A 26,013-nucleotide genomic window follows, 5' to 3' on the forward strand; every position below is an offset into this window, starting at 1 on the left:
GGGGGGTATAAACCCAATGAAAAACCTCGGGTCACAGGTTGTCAGTTATCGAGTAAATTCGGCGGCAATCGGCTGAAAAGAAGAACGCTGAAGGTACCTAAGTTTCCGACCCGACGTTGTCGCACATGTCTGTTATCGCATGACCCCGCGGTTTGACCGTTTAAAAAGTTTAATCGTGATAGCCACCGATTTTCAATGAATGACGATATTATTTAGTATTTACGTCAATATTATGATTATTTAATATTAATGATGTTATATTGTTCGTAAACCGAGTTCATGATGTATATGTTAGATTGCTTACTGAATTTCATCCGCCGTATACTAGACACGATATTCGCCCGGCGCATCACGAATTCGCTGTTGATATTCGTTAAGACCAATACCGGCACTATTGTGCCCGTGGGACTGGACCCGAAATGGGAAGTCCGAGACGTCAAAGAGTTTGTAGCCCCCAAGTTGGGAATGACCCCCGAAGAGGTTAGCTTGTACACTCATTATGCTCATTATGTCTTATATATTCACTGTGTATCCAATTTTTTTTTTTTCCACTGATGGGTTGCTCTGATGTTCTGGTAGCTGATGATCATATTCGCCGGCAAAGAACTACAAGACTCAGAATTATTGGAAGAGTATAATCTAGCAGAACAGACTGTGTTACATGCGGTTAAATCCAGACGCAGGTCATTTAAACACAAGCCACGGGTATCTACATGCATAGAAGAAGACGAGGAGTTTGATGATACAAAACGCGCAGCTGTAAACTTTTACGTGTACTGCACTTCACCTTGTGCCAATACAACTGTTGGCAAAATCCGTGTGAGATGTTTTAAATGTAAGAGTGGTGCATTTACTGTGGACGGGGATCCAAAAAACTGGAATGATGTGCTCAAACCTAAAAGAATTACAGGACACTGTGAGATATCTCAATGTACAGTATGTATTTTTGAACTCAATTTGATGCCATTGATTTGTTCTTCTTTTGTAATTGTTAATTTTTCTAAGGACGGGGAGGTAGGATGGTCAGAGTTTTATTTCAAATGTTCTGAACATGTTACCAAAGGGGAAAATGATGAAGCAGTGGCACTACATTTAATTAGAAATAACTTGCATGATATTCAATGTCTAGCTTGTACTGATGTCAGGTAATATTATTTTAATGTTTTTAAGGTAATGACTTAATGTATATTTTTATAGACCAAAAGTATTTGTATATCCATGTGACGATGGCCATGTAACCTGTTTAGAATGTTTTTGTGAGTATGCTATTAGCCGACTTAGAGAGAGAAGATTTATATTTGACAATAATATTGGTTACACATTACCATGCCCAGCTGGTTGCCCTAATAGTTTGATTACCCAACCCTATCATTTTAAAGCGCTAAGCAAAGATCATGTAAGTATTATTGAGTATGTAACAATTCTAATATGGATTGACATATCAATGGCACAATCAAACGAGATGTATAAGAATTAATCTTCTTTTGATAATGTCCAAGTATTCATACACTTGTAGTCTAAATATTTATTTATTGTATTTTTAAATGCTATTATAATCAATAACAAATAATTTACTTCTATCATATTATTGGTTTTGCTATTGACATACACAGAATATACATATTCTGTTATTATGTCACATTTAATTTTCTAAAGTATTTACATATTTATTAGTTTGAAATGTATGAAAGGTTTGCAACTGAAGAATATGTACTTAAGAATGGTGGTGTCTTATGTCCTCAACCGAATTGTGGTGCAGGTATACTTGTTGATGATGACTGTGACAAAGTGTCGTGTATTAATGGTTGTGGGGTAATACTGTTTACAGGAGTTTATACTTAGAAAGGATTCTAAAGTGAATTGTTTTCTAAATTTTAGTATGTGTTTTGTAAGAAATGTCTTCAAGGTTATCATATTGGTGAATGTCTACCAAAAGAAGAGCAATTAATAATCGATATTACTGGGTATTCAGTTGACCCTAAGCTAGTTTCACAGGTATACAATATTGATTAAAAATAATATGTAAAAATACCCAATAAAAATTAATTTGACTATCAACATTTTAGTCTAAATGGGATGATGCAAGCAAAGTAAAGATCAAAGTTTCTACAAAACCTTGTCCAAAATGTCGTACAGCCACTGAACGAGATGGTAGATATTATTAAATTATTTTAGTATTTAAGTATTTTAAACCTTTTATTGTTTCCTTTATTATTTTTAAGGAGGCTGTATGCACATGGTATGTACACGATGTTCATTTCCATGGTGTTGGTTGTGTCAAACAGAATGGACAAGGGAGTGTATGGGGAGCCACTGGTTCAGTTAATACATTATGATCACAGTTTTTCAGTATTTGATTTAAATGACTAATGTATATTTAAGTTAATTCTCTTTACTTTTGTTTATTATGTAATATTATTTTCATAAATGATAAACCAAATGGTGTTTTAGTACCTAACCTTTTTTTTTTTGTTCCCAATATTGTGAATTTTTCAATAAAAATGTGTACATCTAATTTGTTTTGATTTTAATTAACCAAATACAACTTGTTTGATTTAACAATTGCATACTATTATTATAATATAACCTAACCAGCCACTCTATATTTTTCCAGCCAACAGTTTTCCATAAAACATTGCTATGCAATCAATCACTGACGGAAGTTGTAAGTATGTGATGTCACTCTCCATCAGCCACTACTAAAATATTTTTCAATTTATAACGTAATCAAAATTATGTGTTTGAATAACAATATTTTTCTAGTTAAAATGTAAATTAATTTTTCAACTTGAAACATTATTACATAAAGACAACATAGGTATACCGAAACTTAAATTTTTTTTAATGTTTTAGTTTTACTAAATTAACCTGAAGAATTTTTGTCAAATTTCCATTTTTAAGACTATTTAAATTTCATTAATATGATATTTAATGAGAATATTAAATTGTAAATCAAAATCTTGGTTTTACTTAAAAAGTTTATTTAGAATGTGATGACATTTTAAATTTAAAAAGACAAATGACAATGATAAGTAAATAACAAAATACTAATATATATATATAAAAAAAATATTTTTTTAGATACAGATTAAATCTTTTTTTTTACAAAAAAATTGAAATATAGTAAATCAAGAGCTTTAACAGTTAATTGAATGAATAAAATTCAAATTTTGTTTTTTAATCTATAAAAAAATTTATCAACATAATTTTTATATTGAAAATTAAGTCATATAGGTATTTGAAATAAAATTATATAAAATAAAGATATTATGTTAAATATTTTTAAAAGTTGTGTAGGGTGACTACAGTAATATTTACATACTTCTAAGAAAAATTGACCTTTTAGAATTCAAGATTGTTTTGGAGTCCATTTATTGTTTAATCTAAAAAAGATAAAAAGTACTTTAATATAGTGATGCATGACGGGAAGGGTTGAGTAAATAAAGTTAGTTGCAGTTATAAAAAATTATCTAAAAGTTTCCATAGCTGTAACTATAAAATATTGTTTGTCTTTGATATGTTGTATCATTGAGAGGTAAATACTAAATAAGGAGAAAGAATTTTGAAGAAAATACTTAAATTTGACAAGACATAACATAGTTATTATTTATACTGACACTAAGTATAATTCAACATATATTAAAATAAAATGTAAAAATAATACATTTTACTTTACCAATGATCTGGTAGCAATAAGCAGAGCTAGTTATGAAACTACTTCAGCATATTATGTACTTATTACAGGCCAGAAAATTGTAAACTTAATGAAGTGATCGAAAAATTATTAGATGTACCTATGTTTGAACATTACAATAATACATTACAAATGTAATATGGATATACGAGTCTCGATATGTTTATGAGGGTATATTATACTATTGTAATAAAAGATTAAAACCATACCAATGGTTAACACCATTATAATATAATTACTTTGGTCTTGTATCTGTAGCCACCCATTATCAATTAGCCGCTTCACATGCATCTACCCAATCGTTATATATGTCAACTGGTTCTGACAAAAAGCTTGTAGTTGTTTGAAACGATTCAAGGCAAACCCGACAAAACACTTTGCCCACGTTTCGACTCTTGTCCCTGCAATAGTGCAATCACAAACAGGTGTAATAATTCAAAATCGTGTAAAAATACGAACATGAAATTAACATAGCATTAATTATATATTGCTTTTCGACGACGACAAAATAATGAAAAACACTTGACAGTGATAACTCACATTTTGACTTCGCAAGATTTTTCGTGATTGCAAAACGGACAGTTAAACTGCGTGTCCAGGGGCTCTATGGCTTTCCTTTTCGCAGGCGGCTTCCTTTTACTCTTCCTTCGACCCATCGCACTGGGTGACTGCTGACTGGGCGACTGGGCGAATCGTCAACAACTGACGAAAAACAATATATCGCTCCGAGAAATTGGAATTACGTTGTATCACAGACAAAATATTTATTTTTTTTTAATTCAAAAATTATTGTGTGAAATAAGAAATAATTTTATAGTAGTCACTTCTCAGTTTTTTGGGTTTTTTTTACTACATCGACAGATTAATTATTAATTTTAATTTGATCAATATTCAATTATAAATCGGGATAGACTGTAAACAGTAATAACGTCCGAACAAATTGAACAAGCGACAATAGAAAAGATCTCTGAACAATTAAGTACTAGAATTTAGAATAGGCTACTTGGAACTTGCTAGGTACTACTGGAGTACCGCCTAACACAAATCCAGAGACCAGAAATCATTTCACGTTTATGTTTGTCTTGTGGAAGTATAAAATAAATAATCGAATGCCGGCGTCCGGCAGTTGATAAACGCTACAGTGTGGACAACACACATACGAGTCAGGCACTCGGACTATTTGGTTAATGGCAACCATCTGTATTCTATAACTTGCTTTAATTAGTAGTTACTGAGATATAGGAGTTAAGTACATGAACTATTCTGTTAACTACTTTTTTCTTAAGGTATAAAATAATATTTAGTCTAATTCATGGTTATTGGTTACGCACTTTATGTCCACACTTCCACAGATCTATACGTATAATTGTATAATCTCTTATAATATTATAATATACAATAATATATTGATATTTAATTGAATTGCGGAATAAAAATCGACGGAAAATAAAATCCCCGGGGCCCTGGCTTACAACCGAAAAAAAATTCCCCGACAACAATATCACTTACAACCGCATGAAAATGATTGAACAATTAATATTTTTTATTGAATTAATGTTATATGATTACACTATAAATATTTTATTCAAATACGTACTTATCAGCTTACATTAAATAAGTTAATTTACTACATGACACATGTGCCTATGTTTAAGTATAATAAATAATTTTCAAACATTAACAATAATACTTTTTTATATTACTACTGAAGGTATTATGAACTGAGCGGAATTTAGAGACAATCTAGATCAAAATATCGACTTAAAGACTAGTCTTAAATCACCGGAAGATATACAAATTGCCACCTAAAAGCTTACAAATTTAATCCAATCAGCAGCCTGGAATTCCTCCACAAAAAAAAACCCCAAAAAACACTCAAATCCATTTTCAATTCCCGCTTTCACCAGGGAATTAATTGCTCAAAAACGTCGTGCCAGAGCACTTTGGCAACGCTCAAGATTACCATCTGATAAAAATATTTACAACAACACCTATCCTCATCTCTAAAACGTAATCTGAACTAGTTAAAAAACGAATCCTTCAACTCTTGGATTTCCTCTATCAGTGCAAAAGACGGTTCCCCCCGAATGCAACTCGTCAGTGTTTAAAACAAAAACCTAAATGCTCTCGTTTAAAAAAACCGGATGGTACCTGGTGCAAATCAGATGATGAGAAAGCAGATGTCTTCCATTCACATCTTGAACATGTTTTCCAACCCCACCACGATATCAATGACCATTTATTCACAGAACATATGTCAAAATCATTAGAAATCCCACTACCACTCTATCTACCACCTAAACCCTTCTCTCCTGCCAAAGTCCACCACTACATTAAATTATTTCCCCTCAAAAAAGCCCCTGGATTAGATTTAATCACAGCTGAAGTCGCTCACCAGCTATCGAAAAAAAACCTCATCCATCTCACTCATCTAAACTCCATACTAAGGCTCTCGTACATTCCTGTACAATGGAAAACTTCAGTTATTATCTTAATTCCTAAACCAAACAAACCCCCTGACATACCAACTTCGTACCGACCAATAAGTCTTCTCTCCTTATTTGCCAAACTTTCTGAAAAATTAATCTTAAAGCGTGTATCTCGAATAATAAACACCAATCAAATCACTCCAAATTCACAATTTGGATTTAGGAGTAGACATTCAACAATCCAACAAATCAACCGAATAGTTGATTCAATATCGTACTCATTGGAAACGAAAAAATATTGGTCTGCTGTTTCATTAGATGTTGCCCAGGCATTTGATCGGGTTTGGCACCCGGGCCTTCTTTATAAATTAAAAACAATTCTTCCCGCACCTTATTTTCTATTTTGCCAATCATACCTCAACGACCGCTTCTTCGTGACAAAAGTAGGCTCTGAGATATCATCAATTGCCCCTATCCTAGCCGGTGTTCCTCAAGGTGCTGTTTCATCTCCTTTCCTAAATAACTTATACACAGCTGACCAACCAACCACCCCGTATACTTCAGTAGCCGAATTCGCTGATGACAAAATTATATACACTTCACAAAATGATCTATACACTGCTAAATTATACTTACAAAACCACCTAAACAGCTTATCTTCCTGGTATACTAAATGGAAAGTTAAAATTAACAATGAAAAATCTTCACACATTACTTTTTCCTTAAGACAGGGTGAAATACCTCTTGTTAAACTAAACAATCAAACAATACCAACAGTCTCCAACATCCGTTATTTAGGCCTAACCCTAGACAAGCGACTCACCTGGGCAGAACATATAAAAATTAAACGCAATACTCTAAACCTCAGGAGGAAATCACTACACTATTTGATAGGTAATCACTCCAAACTAAATAACCTCAATACCAAACTACTTATTTATAAGCAACTCCTCGTGCCTATATGGACATATGACATCCAGCTATGGGGTGCGGCCAAATTGTCAAATTTAAACAAAATACAAAGATTCCAATCAATCACCTTACGCATGATAGCTAAGGCCCCCTTTTACATTTCCAACCACACACTCCACACAGACCTACACATTAAAACTGTATCAGAAATGGCATCATGTTTACATAAACGTTATCGTCTAAGCCTAGAGAATCACCGCAACCCGTTAATTTCAGCACTTAACTTAGAAACAATACCTGGGAACCCCCAGAAGGCTTAAGAGAAGATGGTACGGCCTAAACTCCTAATCTCAATAAAAAAAAAAAAAATATCTAACAATTTAATCACGTAAAGTGTAGCCGCTGGGGTACTCCTTTTATCAAGTAACGCATGTCAAATTATTAATACTTAGCTCATATTCTTATTGTAAAAAATCTATTTACAGATTGTATATATTCTACTAAAAAATAAAAAAAATAAAAATATTACGATATTATTATTATTATTATTTTTTTTTTATTAGATGAAATAGAATATTTACAATCTGTAATATTTATATACATACAATAAGTAAATTTGATAATATAATAAAGGAACAACATGAATGGCGTGAGGAGGGAGGCCCACCAGTGTGGATACCCTTTGGACGATATTATTAAAAATTAAATCCCAGAAATATAGTAGTACATTTCCTATAACATTTTCCTGATTTTTTCATAGCCACAATAGGTATTAGGAAACAGTCAAATAATTGACTGTGACTATTGTGATTAGGTAACTAGTAACTACATTCATTAAGTGTTGTTTGATAATTATTTTATTATTTGTATTATTTGACTATTTCAATTTATTCAAAATATTTGTAAATGCTAAATTAAAAAACTACTGTTTGATAATTTTTTTAATTTTTAATTTTATCGTCTTTTAAATAGAACTTTATTCATAAACTAAAAATACCTCCTAATAATTAAATTTACATTAACTTCGAAGTATTATAGCGTAATATTTTGTTTTAGGGATTTAATTTTTACACAATATGATATCTTAAAAAAGCACAATACTATCAAAAATACATGTTTTTCTAGAACCAGGGATTTCTTTCCGTTTCCTGTGCATTTTTATTCCGATTATCTATATAATTACATAAATATATCTATGCTTAGGTCATAGATAATAAGCTACAAAAATGATATTATTTGAAAACCTCGTCATTTCAAAAATTATATTTTAAAGCATTGCCTTTGCAACAGTGAAAATATATCCTAGTCAAAAATATGTTGACGAGGTTTTGTCAAAATGTGAACCCAAGTAACACACTAACACACAAATTACTGGATTCACGTGTTCCAAACTGATATGATATTACTATACAGTGTGCAGAGTGTGCTAATTAATTTGAAAAGCAGAAACTCTAATTCGAAATACATTGTAGCTATGAGATATCCTAGTGCAGTTTGTTAAATGTAGTTTAATAATATGACAGCGAGTCTCCCCTTCACCGTGGTCAAAAAAAATTCAAAAAATCTTCAAAATCTTTTCTTTTGATTTCCTAAATTCGAAAATAACCATTTTGTAGAGTAATTTACTTATAGTATGGGAAAAATGACATTGAATATTGAAAACTGTTGAATTTTAAATAAATTGTCATTCAATTAAATTTATTTCTATTAAAATTATATTTTCAAAAATACAGCATATGATATTGTTGAACAATATTATTGCATGGTTTTCACATTTTAATAAATATTGCTAGAGATAATATAAACTTATTTAGGCTCTCTAGTCTCAAACCATTATCAATATTACAAAAATTGACCATTTATTCCATTTTACTTCACTATTTTAATTTTTAAATCGTTGGTTAGGTTAGTTAAAAATTCACCTATTTTGTGGTTAATGGTTATACGATATTATTATCAGATAACACAGCAATCCAGCGACGACCCTTCCCCCGTCAATTCTTTGCTATACGTCTTGGTTTATAGTAGTTGATGTTTTTAATTATACAATGTCCATGATATTATATTATTATAATCATAATAGTAATTATTATTAATTAATATTGATAGTTATTAGTATTGGTTATAAAAATATATAATATTGTGATGATTAGTAACTAATAACATTATTTACTAACTATATTCTAACTTATAAGACTTCATTTTGTTAATTAGGTATACTTTTTTCTCTTACCTCTCGTATATTCTTTATAATTAGTTATTAATTTGAAACTAAAACATTTTATATGGAGAAGACATCAGATACTATAATTAAGGAGCTATTCAACTCTTTAGATCAGAAAGTGCCGTATATTCCTGAATCTGATGTTATAACTACTAACTCGATGGAAAAGTCCATTAAAAAACACAAGCGACATGACAAATCAAAAAAACATAAAAAACACAAGAAAAAATCGAAGAAATCCAAAAAGAAAAAACATCATACCAGGTCCAATTCACCCGTAGAGCACATAGAGCTGAAACTCAAAAAGGATAAGCTAGAAGAAGCCAAATCTGGTATGTCAGTGTCCTTAGATGTCATCATGGAAACAATTGTGAGTACAGCTAATGAAAAAAGTAAGGAGTTCAAAGATATTAAACACGATGAAAATGAGAACTGTCATCTAGATATGACTGTATTAGATGAAAATAAAGTACATACACCAGAAAATGATTCAAATCAAACAAGTAAATAGAGATATCTAATATTATATATTTACTTAACCAATCTGGGGTAATTCTGTGAACACAATTTATTTTTCAAATTTTCAGAATTTAATACAACAGGTCTAAATGGAAAAATCATCATTAAAGATTTAAAAGAGAGTCGTTTATACCATGAGTTAGTTAATGAAGTCCAAGAAAAAGAACGGCTAAAAACTGAAAAATGTAAAAATAGTGATCAAAGTAATTCATCACATTATTTAGATAAAAAAAAAAAAAAAGGTGAGTGTATTATATAAATTAAGTTTTGTATATGTATGTATAATAATGTTAAGCTAACATAAATAACTTAAATTAAGAATTATTACTAGTAATGTTATTGTATTTACTTAAAATAAATCGTATTTATAGAAAAACATAAATCAAAAAAAAAGAAAAGATCAAGAAGTAGAAATAGATCACATACTCCAAAACGACTTAAGAAGTATAGTCGGTCTCGTTCAAATAGTAGTAAAGATAGGTAAGTGTTTTTTTTTTTATTATGAGAAAATATTCCATATTCTATGATTTTGATGAATTCAGTTCTCATTTAATTGTACTTAATGTATATTAGAAAATGTTCTTTAATTGATATTTAAATAATTAATTTCAACATTGGTTTAGGTATTCAAGACATGATGATTTTAAAAGTCGTCAAACTAATTCAAAGAACCAAAGTGACTCAACTACTATGAGTAGAAACAATGATGGTGTTAATAAATCAAAAGAAAAATGCAACCATCATAAAAGATCCAGGACACCAGATAATAACTCAAAATTAATTAAACGTTCAAGATCAAGGGATAGCAAAAAGCCAAAGAGATCAGAAGATTATAGTAGAACGAGAAGACAATCAAGGTCTAGAGAAACGTCTAGGTCTAGACATAGATCTCTCTCATGGTAAGTAAATTCATTTTTAATTCTTATTTATTTTTTAAATAATTGCAAGGTTTTTTTACAGTGAAAAAATTGATAAAAAAAAACTATTTAAAATTGCACGTAAAAATGCCTTGTCACTAGTGCAGCAGGGTGTATTACCAGTGGGAAGTGTTAAAAAAGAGAATTTAGCCAATGTACCCACTAAAACTGTAGATGAACTAACAGGTAATGCACATTTAAAGTATTTTTCTTTACAAATTTAAAATGCAAGATTGTGATTAACTTAAATAATTTTGTCTTATTATTTTTACAAATACAATAATTTATTTACAATTATTGTTCAAAAATGTTTTAACAAAACTAAAAGTTATAAATATTACCTTGTTAGCTTAGTAACATTATAATATTCTAATTTGAAATTAACATAGTAATATCATTTATGTCATCATACAGTTTGTCTGTTTAAGATTTTTGTCGTAAACTTTCAAAAAAGGATAAGGATCATGATGACGATTCTTCTTATTCGTCCGATGATGATGAGTTCAAACAACCTTTCCACCATCCATTTCTAGTCAAGGAAAGACCTAATATAGTCATGAATATTAGAGTAAATAAATCTCAATTAAATTATTCCTGAGTGTTTTCATTTGAATTCCCTCAGATTTATAAACATATAACTACAACCAATATTTTTAGAATGCAACTCAATTACCTATTAAATCCTTTCAAGAAAAAACTATTGGACAAGATATATTGAGACAACAGTTTCCTGTATCCAGTGGCCAAACTCATAGTTTAGCTCTTACTGAATGGATGCCCATAGGTCCTGAGGAATCTGCAAAATTAAATAAAATACTTAAACCCGATGAAGGAAACAAACTTCCTAGCAAATCACATCATAGTCATCTGGCTCCAAAAGTTGCTGCTGTAAGATTCCATTTAACTATTATAATTGTATGATACAATTTATAAGAACTGTTTCATTCAGGTGGAACCTGTTATTCAGCCTATTTCGAGTCCAAACAATGCTATAGTACCCATGGATTATCAGTATGTGCCACCTGTTGTTGAACCTCCAGCATTCACACCTTATGTAAATGAGAATATTATAATTATTTGCCCAAGTGGCTGATCTCTCATTAAACTTAAGGTATTAATTTAGGTTTGATTTCTAGGCACATGGCAATTATTCATTGTTGTCGTTCGAAACTGGACAGTTCACTGGTCATACTGGTGCTAAAGTACTAACCCCTGCAGAACTATCTGCTGGATTTCAAACCTGGGTGAAAAAGGTAAAATTTATAGGAACTTTATATTCCAATTTCTCTTTATTTTGTTAATATACAGTGGGTATAACACAATTTTGCACTATATATTATTTTCTTCAAATTCGATGTTGACAATTTTCATTGGGCTTTCAACCACTTGGAAATACTACCTTAACTCTTAAAGTAGTATAAAACTAGAATAATCGAAAAAAAAAACATTTATGTTCAGCTTAAAAAATTACATTACATTTTGATCATTTAATAAATACACTTTGTTTATGTTGGTCATTGAGTTTAGTCAATCAGACAATATACATTTAATAACATGTTTAGTTATTTAATTTGTAAGAAATAGTCTTGATGTAATTTCAATTGTACAGTTGGAATTATTCTAAATAAGTTTTACACATTTTATATCAAGACATTTTCTTTTGAACCGTATGTTTATTTAGCAATTGCTACATTGCTAAATAAACATGCATATTAAGTGCATGAAAGCCAAATGGAAATCTGTTACAGGCAGTATTACTCGTGTTTAACATATTTAAGCGCTATATCAACAACACCACAATCGAACGGCGGTTCGTATGCTGAACATTCATGGGATATCTGATGCAGCCCCTTGGTAATTTTAATAAATACTTGAATGTATGCACTAAAACAGTGTGTACATTTACAGTATTTAGTTAAATTTTATTTTAAAATGGAAACATACATTTGAAAATACTTAATATGTATTTTTGTAAGTATTAAAATTAATAAATGAAAATACATCATTATATGGATTTTAATGATCATCCAGTTCAACAGATATTTTGTACCGAAAAAACACGACTGTAAAATAATTATTACTTATACAATATACACTATACAAATAATTTACAGTTGATAATTTCAAATTACATACCTTAATTGCTTAATACAATTAATTTTAAATTGTAGGACCAGCTAAAAAATTCTGCTCCTGTAAACAGTGGTATTGGGATTCATTTGTTACAAAAAATGGGGTGGAAACCAGGTGAAGGTCTTGGAAAGAATCAATCCGGATCTTTGGAACCGCTGTTACTTGATGTCAAAATGGATAAAAGAGGTAAAAAATAAAGATAATGTCCTCAATATTGGTTTGAAGTATGCTCTATCTATCTATACTAATAGGACTGGTGGCTGAAGAGGAACTCCAAGGAAGCCGTATAAAGAAATTTTCAAAAAAAGCAATACTACCTGTGTTGTCACTGGAAGGTAAATAGTCTAAATGGGATGACACATGTTTATGTGCAAACAGTAAAGAAACGGCATTTCTTAATAAATAAAATGTATTATTGTAGGAAAACATCCAGTTTCACTATTGAATGAATTTTGTGCAAAACGTAAGTGGGACATACCTAAGTTTAATACCCTAGACGAATCTGGTCCTAGTCATAGGAAAACATTTATTATGACTGTAAGTATTCAAAAATCGAAATAAACAAAAAAATATTTTACCAAATACATTTATTTTATTTAGGTAGTTGTCAATGGAGTACAGTACTGTTCATCAAGGTGTCAAACAAAAAAATTGGCCAAAATGGAAGCAGCCAAAGAGTGTTTAAAAGAAATTGGATTATTAAATGCAACAAATAAATGATTTTTAACATTTTGGAATAAAAACAAATACTGGTTTAAATTATTTGTACACCCCAGATAATACCTATTTTTACAGCATTGAAATTACAGTTCTTTTTTTAAGAAATCATATTTCTGATTAATAATAATGTAAACATTTTAGATTAATGCAATGAGGTAGCCATTTCTTTTCTTAAGAATAATGTTGTAGTCTTTTTTTAAATATTAACAAGTTGTTAAATAAGAAGTGATGAAAGTTGCTGTATAATTCCTCTAACAGCATAAATAGTTAAGAAACAGCTTCTACAAAATTATGCTTTAAAAATAATATAAAAATTAAGTATATTTCTAATCTATATAATAGAACCACTGAATTGATTTAATATATTTTGTGATACAACTTTCAAATATATTATATTTATACAAACCATTATACTTTATACACACATATATATAAATATAATAAGCATTTAAATTTTGAATCACTGAAGATATAATAACTAACATACATTGGTCACATAACCAATTATTTTTATAGAATTTGTAATTCTAAGAATGAAGAATTAAAATAAACCAATATACTTTAATAGCAGTATATCTAATAATAGTATACTGTTTTAAAGGTTAATACTAATAATACATTTTTTAAATCATTACTTATTTTTATGCCTAAGATTTTAATAGACACTTGTGTAAACTTGTGATAATCATTTTTCAAATACTAAGTATCATTACAATATGTATACAATATTTAGTATTAACTACTGGCAAAGAATATAAAAAGGGAAGGGTATTTGATTTTCAATCTAGACTTGTCATGAAGCATAATGAAAAAATGTGTTCTCTAAGAATATATCACAAAATCCAATTCTGAAAGTTATATATTACGTAAAATAATGAAATGTTAGTATGTATGTACTAAAATGATAAAATAAATGAACTTAAAACTAATCAATAAATAACACAAACAAGAAATAGGTAATTCCTAAAACTGCATGTGTATAAATATAACACAAATAAAATATGTAACTCTGGATTTAAACAATTTTTAAATGAGACTTCATATACTGGTTGTAGATTTTTTGAAACTGGCGTTTTGTCAATGGCGGTGGAATCTTGTTTGAAATATAATTTTCGGAATATGTTTTATACATATGTGCCACACAAATTCTAGATTCAAACATTTGTTTCCTTAAGTTGCCAGGGATATTGATCGAGGACTTAACTCTAGGAATACTTTTTATATATATCAACACTTTTTCTTGTTCTTCGAGAGACACATTTTCTAGACTAACTTCGGTATCACTCTCGGGTTCATATAAATTATAGTCCTTGTCCAACAGTTTTAAAGATTCTTTCATGAAATCCGTGATAATTATCTGCTCACAAATTACTTTTTCCTGAGCTGGTTGGTTGGCTTTCATTGCAATTTCACTGTTAGAATACCAACTGTAGCTGACTGGCTTTAAAACGGCATTGAGGCGATGATCAGGAATACCCAATGTATTCATAAAAAACATTCGACACACCTTCACAGACTCTTTATTCATACTTAAGTGGAATGTCACACAACTCTCAAAATTATTATTTGAATTTTCTACCATAATCACTTGTACTAATTCAGCAATTTTACAGTTTTGTTCAGTCACATTTTGCAACATATGGAATTGATTGAAAATTTGTCTTCGTTGGGGACCAGGTACAGAATAATAACATTTTAGTTGACAACCAGGGTCGCAATAAGGTGGAAGTATTTCACCATAACATTCTGTTAAGTCTTGATCATAAATAATAGATTTTGGAGTTTCTGCAACTAAAATCAAATATTGAAAATGTATCAAATATAAAATGTTTTAAAAAGAAGCATGGGAAAGAAAAAATTTAGGTACATTCATTATTATTAAAAAGTAATACTACCTTCAACAATTTTTCTTTTTGACTTTTCAATTTTAGGCTTTTTAGATTCTTCAATTATATTTTTTGAATTTATTTTATTTGTTTCAAATCCTATTTCGGTTGCATCACATGCATCAACTAAACATGAATTAACATTTAAAAATAATATATTTAATTGTAAAAGCAATTTGGCATTGTTGCGCATGCAAATTACCTTTTGTATTAACATTTGCATCATACAAATGTTGTACTCCAATCATATTTTCATCATTTAACATACCTAAATAAACATATTCCAAATCTAATTCATTATTATTTGAAATTTTATTCATCGCTTCTTTATCTGAAATAATAAAATACAATATTATTACATATAAATATTTAATTTTGACTTATGATAAAACTATTTTATAGGGTTATCAATAAGACCTAAAAATAAAAGCTATTGATAAATTCCAAAAATCATCAATATAAGGTATACCTAAATTAGGTTCAATACTTGTACATATTACTTAGTGTACTTGACAATAATAATATAATAGGTAAAAGGAATAATGATCAAATAAAATATTGTATAAGAAAAATACATACATATTTAATTAATTTTAATTTTAATTTTGTAAATTGTATAATTTATATTCTTTGATTTTTTGAAGGATTTGAAAAATGAACTTGGACAAAAATAGTAAGCGGACAGTAAAATATAATGAAAGAAATTATTGTACAACCATTTTTTAAAACCGGACTTTTTACCTGGAGTTAATTTTATAATGTTTTCAAAATATATCATAAATATTTATTTAAATAAGGATAGTTAGTTAATAATTACCGTCAAATAATAAATTTGTCTTTATTGTTTCTACAGACATATTTTTTGAACCATTTGTATTTGTTTCAAATTCCAATGCAGCTGTATTATGTTTCATATATTAACAATCAACAAAAATAATATTATAAAAACAAATTCAATTATGAAAAGTATTCAATAGTAATTCTATGTGCGGAATCCAATAAATATTATTTCATTAGTATTGGATTTAAACATATTTCTTCAGCATAAGAATCATCTAGTAGTAGATTCTTAAAAATAAACCATTTTTACAAAAGTTAGTACTAATAGTAATATTTTTTCAAAAAATATAAAAAGAATGATTCACACAGCACTCTAACCACTATTTTTTTTTAACGATTACGATTTTTGTCATTTTTAAATGTACTAAATCACCTAACCTAACCTAACCTACTATCAAATTCTTGATATTTTTCATACTACTTAGGGTAGGGTTGCCATTTATACAAAAATACAAGTCGGGACACTATAATACCCCCCCCTCCACAACACATTCTTTGGAATTTTTAATAATAACTTTTTTAGTCCAACGTTATTTAATATTTTTATTATATTATAATTTATAATAAATAAGAAAGTCTAAAATTAGAAATAGCACAAAATGTAATAATAGTATTATTATTATCTTATTCATAAATATGATTTTAAATTATCTAAAAAAATTAATTAGGTACACAATTTTTAATTTAAAACAGAGTGGTCTTACTTAATTACTAATATGTGTATTGTTTAAATCTTATTTTAAGAAACCGGTACTTATCCACATCTCGGCCGGGAAATGAAAAATATCGGGACTCTGTAGTAAAAACCGGTAGTGTCCCGGCGAAATCGAGACGAATGGCAACTCTAACTTAGGGGTTTAGTGGCGATGTATTTTTTTTTTAAATGTGAATAACTCTTGATTACAGTGAACTAATTAGAAGTTATATTTAAAAAAAAATGATGTTTCTAATTCTAAATTTGAATAAATAGTTTTTCATCTATCGAAAAAAAATTTATATTTATATGGGTATGCATCGAAATTGTTTTAGAAAAATATAAGACATAACGTCTTTTATCCAGATCCAGATCTAGTATTTATAATAATTGGAACATTTTTATACATTTTAAGTATATGTAAGTAAGTAGATTCATTTATACTAGTAGCATTTTAAAATCACCACATATTCCATATTTCAAACCGATTATAATAGACCTAATATCTTTAGTAGCTACAGAAAGTTAGATTCAACTTACGAAAAACCTTGTAATGAATTTTTAACGGAAAAAATGCAATGTGAATAGAAAATTTTTTTTAAAAAATTGAAAATTGAAAATGTCTATAAAAACTCAGGGTTAAAATATTTTTGAAAATGTATCATTTATAGAAAATGATAAAATAAACAATTTGTGAAAATTTCAAACATCTACAGTTATTTCTATTTGAATTACAACAAAAAAAGGAAAGCTGTTAATGTACAGGTCATATTAGATGCCAAAAAAATTTGATTCACAAATGCCCGTGAAAATTGACTGACCTACCTAACTACAAACAAGACCCAGTTTCCAACCAGAAAAGACGTCAAAGTGAAAATGTAAAATACAAAAATTCAGATTTTGAATAACAGCATTATTTAAGAAGAAAAAGGAAAAGAGCATACTTAGTGAATCATCATGTATTTATATATTTTTTTTATACATTAACTGATTTTTCTATAAAATTGTAATTGTAATTAGCAAGTTACCTTTTAAACTATTGTTTGTATCACATGTAGGTTGAACTTCCATCATACTTGCATTCATATTTACATCATTTAATATGTCCAAATAGACATACTCTAAATCCATATCATTATTATTCATATTCACATCCATGTTCTCTCTTTCTGAAATTTAATTTTTTTTTTTTTTTTTGAAACATATATTTTATAAATTATAGACTTGCAAAATATTACATTATAAAAACAAATTTACACATAATAATATAGGTTGATATCTTTGAAGCATTAAAATTGTTTTGCTAGCTATTATAGAGATATATTAAGTTTTAAAAATGTAGTACACTAAATATATTATTTAATACTATAGTGTCCCATAAGTCACATATCACCCTTAGTACCACTATGACAAATCAATACATTTAAATACAGTTTTTCACAGCAATAAATAAGAAAATTTTTTTGGAATGGCACAAGATAATTTAAAAATGTTCAGACTTAAATTTTAAAATATACCTATTTTCTAGATCATACTTTTCAAGCTGTTAAAAAAAATATATTCAAATTGAATGAAAATTGACTAAGCTATTATAAATTAAGTTATTGATTCATAAGATTAGTCATATTAACATAACGTGAATCGCACTGATACTCTCCAAATAATGAAAGTCTTAGACAAGCTGCAAAATTATCAAAAAAAGCCTTTCAAAAAATGCATTTATGATCTAAAACTCTAAAAAATGCCCTAAAAATATCAAAAAATGAACTTTCAGAAAATAATGGTTTATAATGGTTTGAATAAACGGAAAGTGCTCACAATAATATAATGCTGCAGTTAACCATGTACCCCCTCGCGTCACTATAGGTTGAGGGGGCAAAGGAATAACAGAAGCCATAGTTTTAAATGTATCGACTCTGGATGGCGCTTTTAAGAAAATTTTCTTTGTATTTGAAATAAACTGATAACTTCGGAAAATTAACCCCAGATTTCTTAAAAATACTTGATGTAAACAATGCGCCAAACAAGTAACATGTATCATTTTAGAACACAACAAACTTAAAGATTGTCCAGCCTTGACCATTAAGAGAGCTATGTCACTCAAAAAAGTAATACCATATTATGTGTTATTCCTGTTGGCCACAAAATTAAAAGAGATCTGTGAAATAATTTAGCAATTATGCGTAGTATGGTTCGCTTTTTCTAAAACATCGATACTTAGTAAAAATGCTTTTCCAGGCGTATCTACTTCTTAAGTTCCAACTATAATGTTTGCTACGTGACGACCATCTACATCAGTAATTTCGTCTATAGAGATCCTAATTTGTATAAGTGTGTTTTTGTACATTTGACAAATGTAATTTTATCTTGAAGTAGATTTGTCTGGTAAATTTTTAGTTGTCTATTTTTCAAAAGATTCGAGAAAAGCATTAAGTAGAACTATACTATTATTTAGTACTTATATTTCAATGAGGTTAATATTTTTAGTCATAATACACCTACACGTCAAAAATGTGCTAAAAAATTAAAAAATGCATAAAAAACTTCAAGAAATGCCCCAAAAATTGTTTTGTTTAGAACTGAAGTAGTTGAAACATATTTGTATCTTGGAAAGCATCGAATAAGATATAACCAAAAAAAAAGATGCAAATGCATTGAAATCCGAGCCTTACTGATAATAGATTTTGTTTAAACATACAACACTTATGTTTTTAAAAGGAAGTATTGTTATTACTTAGTTGTAAAAATGTTTACAACAATATGCTCAGCAGATCACATTTGGGTTTGTTGATTTAAAAATTGAAGTGAAATGACCGCTTGAACAAGTCTAGCTAGCTAAATCTCTAGGCTTTTTATTATATTTTAATTTCAAAGGGAGTGTTATAAATATTTTAAAATCGTTAATTGTTTGTACGTCTTATAATACTCATAACTTGCTTTAAAATTAAAATATAATAAAAATGAAGATGCCTTAGATAATAATCTTACTTTAAAATTGTTTAAGAGGTTAGTCACTCAAATTGTTTTAATAACATCTAAATGTGATCTGCTGAGAGTAAAATTTGCAATGTTGAACACTTGTAAGACAGAGAAAACAAATGGCAGTGTAACAACCTTTGAATAATAATACAAATAAATAATGTATAAGTACGATTTGACAACATTAAAATCTTTATCAAATTCATTAATTTAAAATCATAGACTTTACACTAATACACGAAGCATGCCTGGTTAGGTGTTAAGGTCAAGGCAATTTGTGACTTGTGTTACATATTATATACAGTAAATACAGTTTATTATATCATCTATGTGTGGTGTATGATGTACTACCTTAATCAGCGCCCTTATGCATGGACGCAAGAACTACAACCAGTCTCATCTATCAGTATAAGGTATATGTTTAAAATATTAAAAACCATGTATTACCTTTTGCAATTTCTTTTTCAAATGATTCTAGATATTGTTTTGTTAAACTCAATGTAGTCTTCTCTTTAGGTTGAAATTCTTTAATATCATTGACATCATTCAAAACTTCATCAATATTTGATTTATCGCATTTTGTTGAAGAATTTAATGATTGCAGTATTGGCGTAGTCTTCTCTGTAGGTTGAAAGTCTTTGGCATCATTGACATCCTTCAAAATGTCATCAATACTTGATTTATTGCATTTTGTTGAAGAATTTAGAGATTGTAGGATTTGAGTAGTCTTCTCTCTGGACTGAAATTCCTTAATATCATCGACATTGTTCAAAACTTCATCAATATTTGATTTATTGCATTTTGCTGAAGAATTTAATAAATGTTTTTCTGTTGAATAGTTTCATTAAATATTATAATATACAATCAGCACATAATATTTATTTATTAAAATGTCAGGTCATTACTTTTTAGAACTACATAAGATAATTAATAGATAATTTTCCCCTTACCTTTATCGTTGTTATTTATTACTGTTGAATTTGAAAGGGTTGTTGTTTCAAGCATTTTATCATATTTTTTTAGTTGTTGATCTATTTTACTTTCCAATGAATTTAATAAAATAGTTCTTCCATCGTTACTTTGTTTTATTTTTTTTTCTTTGACTAACAAAGTATTTTTATCTACAACTTTAAATTCCAGCCTATTAAATTCACTTGGATTTATATGATCATTAACATTGAGCTGTCTTCTATTGTAATCTTCATGGTTAAACAAGTTCTACAAAATAGATGGTATATTATGATTTAGTCTAGAAACTGAACATGCACTGTGTAAACATACTTTCGGTTTTATTGATGGGACTGCAAACTTATGAAGTTGAAAAATATTAGCAACCTTTGTTATGTAATAACTTTCAAAATGATCAGAGCATATTCTATTAGATTTTAATGGCTTCCAATATGGTAATCCAATAATATTTAACCATTTTTTAAGCAGAAACTTGTTTTCAAGTGGAAATCTAAAAACAAAATATTTGAGTATACATTTAAAAAGATAGTTTTAGAATAAATTGCGTTCAATTACATTCAGTTTTATAAAATTAATATAGTAGAATCTACTGTCCTAAGTCTCAAAAAAATGTGAATTATATTTTAATAAAAGTATATAATTACTAGGTGTTTATATTATACATATTGCATAATTCATGAGTTGTTTGTTCAATCCAGCAGCCAGCAACTCAGTAGCAAAATGAAGGGGACTATTTGACTATTGTAAGTCTAAGTATATAGATTCTGAATAGCCCCCTTGAACAATATTGATTGATAATCATAAATCTAATACCAAATTAATGATGTATTAGGTATATAGTATACAATGTATTTCGTTGTTTCGCATACAACTCAAAATCGAAATACTATTATGTTGTATTTTGACTTGGTCACATTAGTATTTTTACTATAAACAGTTAACATACCCTTAATTATCCTAGTTATGCCACTGACAGTAAAATTTGTAGGGCTTATCTGCTTAACCTTTTATGTTTATATTTTTTTTATTAATTTTAGGTTATACCATTACTTATAAATAGGTACTATAGACTACTCACTGCAGCACAAAATATGTTGCGCTGAATTTACTAGCTGGTATTTTGTCTAGGCAACCTAGACTAGGTGCTGTACCATACAACCTGGCCACTCAGTTCTGGACAATAACACCAGGATGGCTAGTAAATTTAGCACAACATTATTTGCACCGAAGTGAGTGATCTATAGAATATATGTACAATGGTTACACTAAATATAGTTTAAAACAACTTACTTGAAAAATAATGTATTTTTCCCATTTTTTAAAGATGTTTTCTTACAGCCTTGAATTACACATACATAAACTGATGTTGACTTCCTTGGTAATTCTGTTTAAAAAAATATATTTTTATAAATACAATAATAAATTTAAAAAGAATTATTTAGATTTATGAGTAATAAACTTTACTCACTGCGAACATCATAAGCCGGTTTTTTTCGTTTCCTTGTAAACTTTAAATACTCATATGATTGTAAATAAAGAGTTGGTACAATATAATTGTTTTTCAGTATAGTTTGTCTATACAGTTTGCCATCTCTTCTTTCCACATTAGAAGTAAAATCATCGGCCTTAAAATGTATTGAGCATATCTTTGACATAGGATTAAACATACCATTGTGTCCACATAATCTCCACCAAATTTCGCAAAGACTTCTATTATCTCTGGGAAAGTTGAGAAAAAATAATCTATCAAACTGGTTTCTTGCATTTGCATTACACAAGACAACGGCACATTTATTATCATACTGATGGGTCTGAGAAAAACAAAAACATTATTATGCATTACTGTATTAGCAAACAAATTTATAGCAATAACAAAATAACTATACAAACATTTCCAAAACTCGAAACATATGAAGACAACGACACAGTGTCGAATTCGTTTTCTGAAGGCGACGACAGGGAATCTTGGTCGAATGATCTCAGGGCTCGGTTTGTTTTCTAAATAAAACAAAAATCATACGGCCGCCATATTAAACACTTAGGGCACAAACGGTGTAAAAAATTCGAATAAAAAAAACGGTCTTACTCTTTCGAATGAAACGTTCTTAATCGGACGTTCATCACATGGATCATCACTGACGTCACTGAACTTCATGTCTGTGGTGTTCGGTGTATCGAAGTCGATGTCCGATTCATTGACATCGCTCGTGGAAGAAATGTCGCTGGAATCGGTGTCCATCATCGCGACTGTTGAATAGTAATCTTTAATAATGTCCGTCAAGCCTCTTACGCACGCCGTCCCGAAATCGTGCACAAGGGACACACTTATATTGAAAATCGAGAAACCATTTCGCACAGTGCACAGTGCACACCGAACCACTGCCGTCTGCGTCTCGAGCAACTGAAATGTGGACGAGGGCACGCAGGACGCCGGGATGGAAGAAGATAAATGGATGACGGTCGACAACAAAATCCAATAATAACGTTTGGCGGAAAAAATTATACAATAATGTTTAGGTAATACCCAAAATTATTATTACATTTCTCATACTTACGTATAAATGTACAATAATATAATATATCAGGCACTGACGCTATTATTAATTGGTATCAACAGTTGTGATAAAAAGTTATAAATAGAAATTAAATGTATTCGTACGGCGCATGGCTCTGTAGAGTGTATTACAATTTACAATAATAAATTATACCTGTATTGTGGATATATATGCATACATACTAGTATACTATAAAGTTGAATATAAACATGACCTAGCGTGTAACCACGAATTAAAATATACATCAACATATTAATATATATCTTAATTCGTGCGTGTAACCCAGGCTCAGGTGGTCAGGTTACTCGAGAACCTTGATATTTAATAATATTATTTAACAGTGGGCATTGAATTTGCTATAGTACTATAGTAGTATGGTGACATTGCTGTAACGCGAACGTTTTTGGTCGTAGACCACCCCGGACTGAGAAAGTGAGAACTATCCTAGTTCGTGCAGTAGACAATAAAACGTACTGGTAGGTATTAATGGGTTACATTACTATTCACTATTCAGTATAGGCGTAGGGTGGTCAAATTTTTTGGGGGTTTAGCTTTAGTCCTTCCAGGGGCAGACATGTAACGACTGGTGAAGGGCTTTGTCCCCCCCCCCACAACCGGCAACCAGTGTACATCCACAAATATACATCAAAAAATACAAATGACGTGTGACAATCTAAGATTTTATTAAAATATTCTATTTTTTTCTTTAGATTAAATCACTAAAATATCATCAGAATTGATACTATTTGATACATCTCTTTGAATATTGACAATAGCTAAAGACGAAAAACGATCATGACTCATGGTGGAGCACTGGAGCGTATATAAATTATAAGTATTAATTCTTCGCATGGTTAAAAAAGACCGTTCACAAAGACTCTGAAGAAATTGGTATACTTAAAGCCAAGTTCAGTAGTTTACCCCCCCCCCCCTAACTACGTCTATGCAGTATTCAGTATTCACGAATATAATATTTTATTTACTATAAGTTCTCCACAACTTAATTTTTATATACACCAGTACACCAGTATACCTACGTCAGAAACTCAGAACATATTTTATGATGCGATTTCATAATTCATGGCATAGGTAATAATTATTACTAAATACTATTTATTCTACTGCAAATAACTAAAATGATACTTCATAAAAATGTTTCTACTTTTCATATACCTAATTATAGAAATACTTTCTATAATAAACTGTCAATTAAGTCTTAATCATTATTTAAATTTAAAATAGGGGATAAGTATTTTAATAGCTTTTAACTATTAATATTCATTGTTTCATTAACTAATACATAAAGATAAAAAGACGAATCGAATACTAATCGATGTTGATCGGCTTCTAATATCATCCCTCTCCAGTTTTTGTGTTAAAATCGAGAATTAATATAAGCAGTAGGTATACATCTAATGACTAATATTATAAAATAAAATGTTTATCTTATCGAGTCAAAATATTTATGTTAGGTACTTTAATATTCAAAAACTGGAATTTCAGTATAAACACACAAATAGGTAGTTCCTTTTATCTCTAACTATCATAACTTTATAAAGTTAAAAGTTATTTAATAAAGGTATGACACAAATGTATGCTAGTAAATTTGATCGTTTAAAACTCTGTTAACCCTAATTTTGTTATTATTTCATATTTTTTATTAGTTGACAATGTAAAACAATGTGTTAATTAATTGTGTATAAATTATCAATGACAAAAAATAATTATCACCACTGGTTATCTTGCAGTATTCTCGATGTGTCGCACGACTTTTTTTTTAGTTGGCGATTCGAGAGCGAAAAACGCGCGACAAGCTCAAAAATGATGCGATACCTCGATTCGTATGAGAATTTTGCAAAAAATACGACTAGAGTGTTTATTTTTAAATTCGAGATAATATTCTAAAAATAACTTTAAAAAACCCAGATTTTGAAGTTAGAAAAAAAATTCCAAAAAAATCTTCATTGTGGCATCACAGTGAGTATGCGTATACTAATTACCTCAAACACTTCAGAAACACCTTGTATAATGGTATACCTATGGCAAAACAATCGAAATAACTTACATGTCATCACTCTAACAAACTCAATAATGTAAAATTAAACACTAAAAAACACAATATTATTCACCTGATGCAAAATAATAGAGATGAGGAAGTAGGAGATAATTGTAATAAGTAATAACTATAATTACGCTAATTATTGGTGGGGGGGGGGGCAATGAGGGGTTTCTTTAGTCCGAGTCACAACAAGCAGGGCCGGACTCGAGGGAACGAAAAGTTTCAGGGTTCGGCGGTGCGCGACTCTACGGCACAGCCTCGGATTGCGCTAGCACCGAGATTATAGTCTTCGACGCTCGCTCCGAGCTTAGGTCATCGTTTGTCGCGGGCACAACAGTCAACGTCTTCAGCACCTGCAGGGACCGTCACGCGCACTAGCCGCTCGTCGTCAACCGTCCGTGTTACTTGCGGCCGTCGTGGCCGGGCTTCGTCCGCTGCTATGGTCGTCTTCGCGTCACGAGCCAATGCGCCCGCGACCCGCAG

The 26,013-nt window shown here is 29.5% G+C and overlaps 4 protein-coding genes across 5 annotated transcripts; 2 read left to right on the forward strand and 2 right to left on the reverse strand.

The window, feature by feature from the left end:
- Window positions 1–39: 39 nt before the first annotated feature.
- Window positions 40–2,562, forward strand: LOC111042116 (E3 ubiquitin-protein ligase parkin). Its single transcript, XM_022326612.1, has 8 exons — window positions 40–480; window positions 580–936; window positions 1,006–1,145; window positions 1,198–1,396; window positions 1,675–1,812; window positions 1,879–1,995; window positions 2,067–2,151; window positions 2,223–2,562. Exons 1-8 carry the CDS (start codon window positions 280–282, stop codon window positions 2,324–2,326), a joined length of 1,341 nt encoding a protein of 446 aa, XP_022182304.1. The 5' UTR covers window positions 40–279; the 3' UTR covers window positions 2,327–2,562.
- Window positions 2,563–3,364: 802 nt separating this feature from the next.
- LOC111042117 (transcription elongation factor 1 homolog) lies at window positions 3,365–4,790 on the reverse strand. The gene is made up of 3 exons (XM_022326613.1): window positions 4,235–4,790; window positions 3,934–4,095; window positions 3,365–3,383 (listed from the first exon to the last, which is right to left on the reverse strand). The coding sequence occupies exons 1-2, from the start codon at window positions 4,348–4,350 to the stop codon at window positions 3,963–3,965; spliced, it is 249 nt and encodes an 82-aa protein (XP_022182305.1). The 5' UTR covers window positions 4,351–4,790; the 3' UTR covers window positions 3,365–3,383; window positions 3,934–3,962.
- Window positions 4,791–9,111: 4,321 nt separating this feature from the next.
- LOC111042112 (protein SON) lies at window positions 9,112–13,577 on the forward strand. Of its 2 annotated transcripts, XM_022326609.1 has the most exons (13): window positions 9,115–9,762; window positions 9,847–10,020; window positions 10,150–10,258; window positions 10,402–10,677; window positions 10,739–10,881; window positions 11,124–11,263; window positions 11,353–11,583; window positions 11,645–11,749; window positions 11,832–11,948; window positions 12,867–13,014; window positions 13,080–13,163; window positions 13,250–13,365; window positions 13,429–13,577. In XM_022326609.1, exons 1-13 carry the CDS (start codon window positions 9,321–9,323, stop codon window positions 13,546–13,548), a joined length of 2,205 nt encoding a protein of 734 aa, XP_022182301.1. In that variant the 5' UTR covers window positions 9,115–9,320; the 3' UTR covers window positions 13,549–13,577. The 2 variants fall into 2 exon arrangements, with proteins under 2 accessions (XP_022182302.1, XP_022182301.1); XM_022326610.1 differs by lacking the exons at window positions 13,080–13,163; window positions 13,250–13,365; window positions 13,429–13,577 and adding an exon at window positions 12,444–12,549 and having other exon boundaries at window positions 9,112–9,762; window positions 12,867–12,983.
- An 815-nt stretch (window positions 13,578–14,392) lies between these two features.
- Window positions 14,393–24,966, reverse strand: LOC111042115. Its single transcript, XM_022326611.1, has 12 exons — window positions 23,003–24,966; window positions 22,807–22,914; window positions 22,385–22,727; window positions 22,207–22,300; window positions 21,229–21,406; window positions 20,898–21,165; window positions 20,395–20,775; window positions 17,997–18,137; window positions 16,252–16,332; window positions 15,637–15,765; window positions 15,444–15,560; window positions 14,393–15,339 (listed from the first exon to the last, which is right to left on the reverse strand). The coding sequence occupies exons 1-12, from the start codon at window positions 23,156–23,158 to the stop codon at window positions 14,564–14,566; spliced, it is 2,772 nt and encodes a 923-aa protein (XP_022182303.1). The 5' UTR covers window positions 23,159–24,966; the 3' UTR covers window positions 14,393–14,563.
- Between the last annotated feature and the right edge of the window lie 1,047 nt (window positions 24,967–26,013).

This window comes from Myzus persicae, unplaced genomic scaffold (assembly GCF_001856785.1).
Source record: "Myzus persicae strain clone G006 unplaced genomic scaffold, MPER_G0061.0, whole genome shotgun sequence".
In the NCBI taxonomy this organism is placed as follows: domain Eukaryota; kingdom Metazoa; phylum Arthropoda; class Insecta; order Hemiptera; family Aphididae; genus Myzus; species Myzus persicae.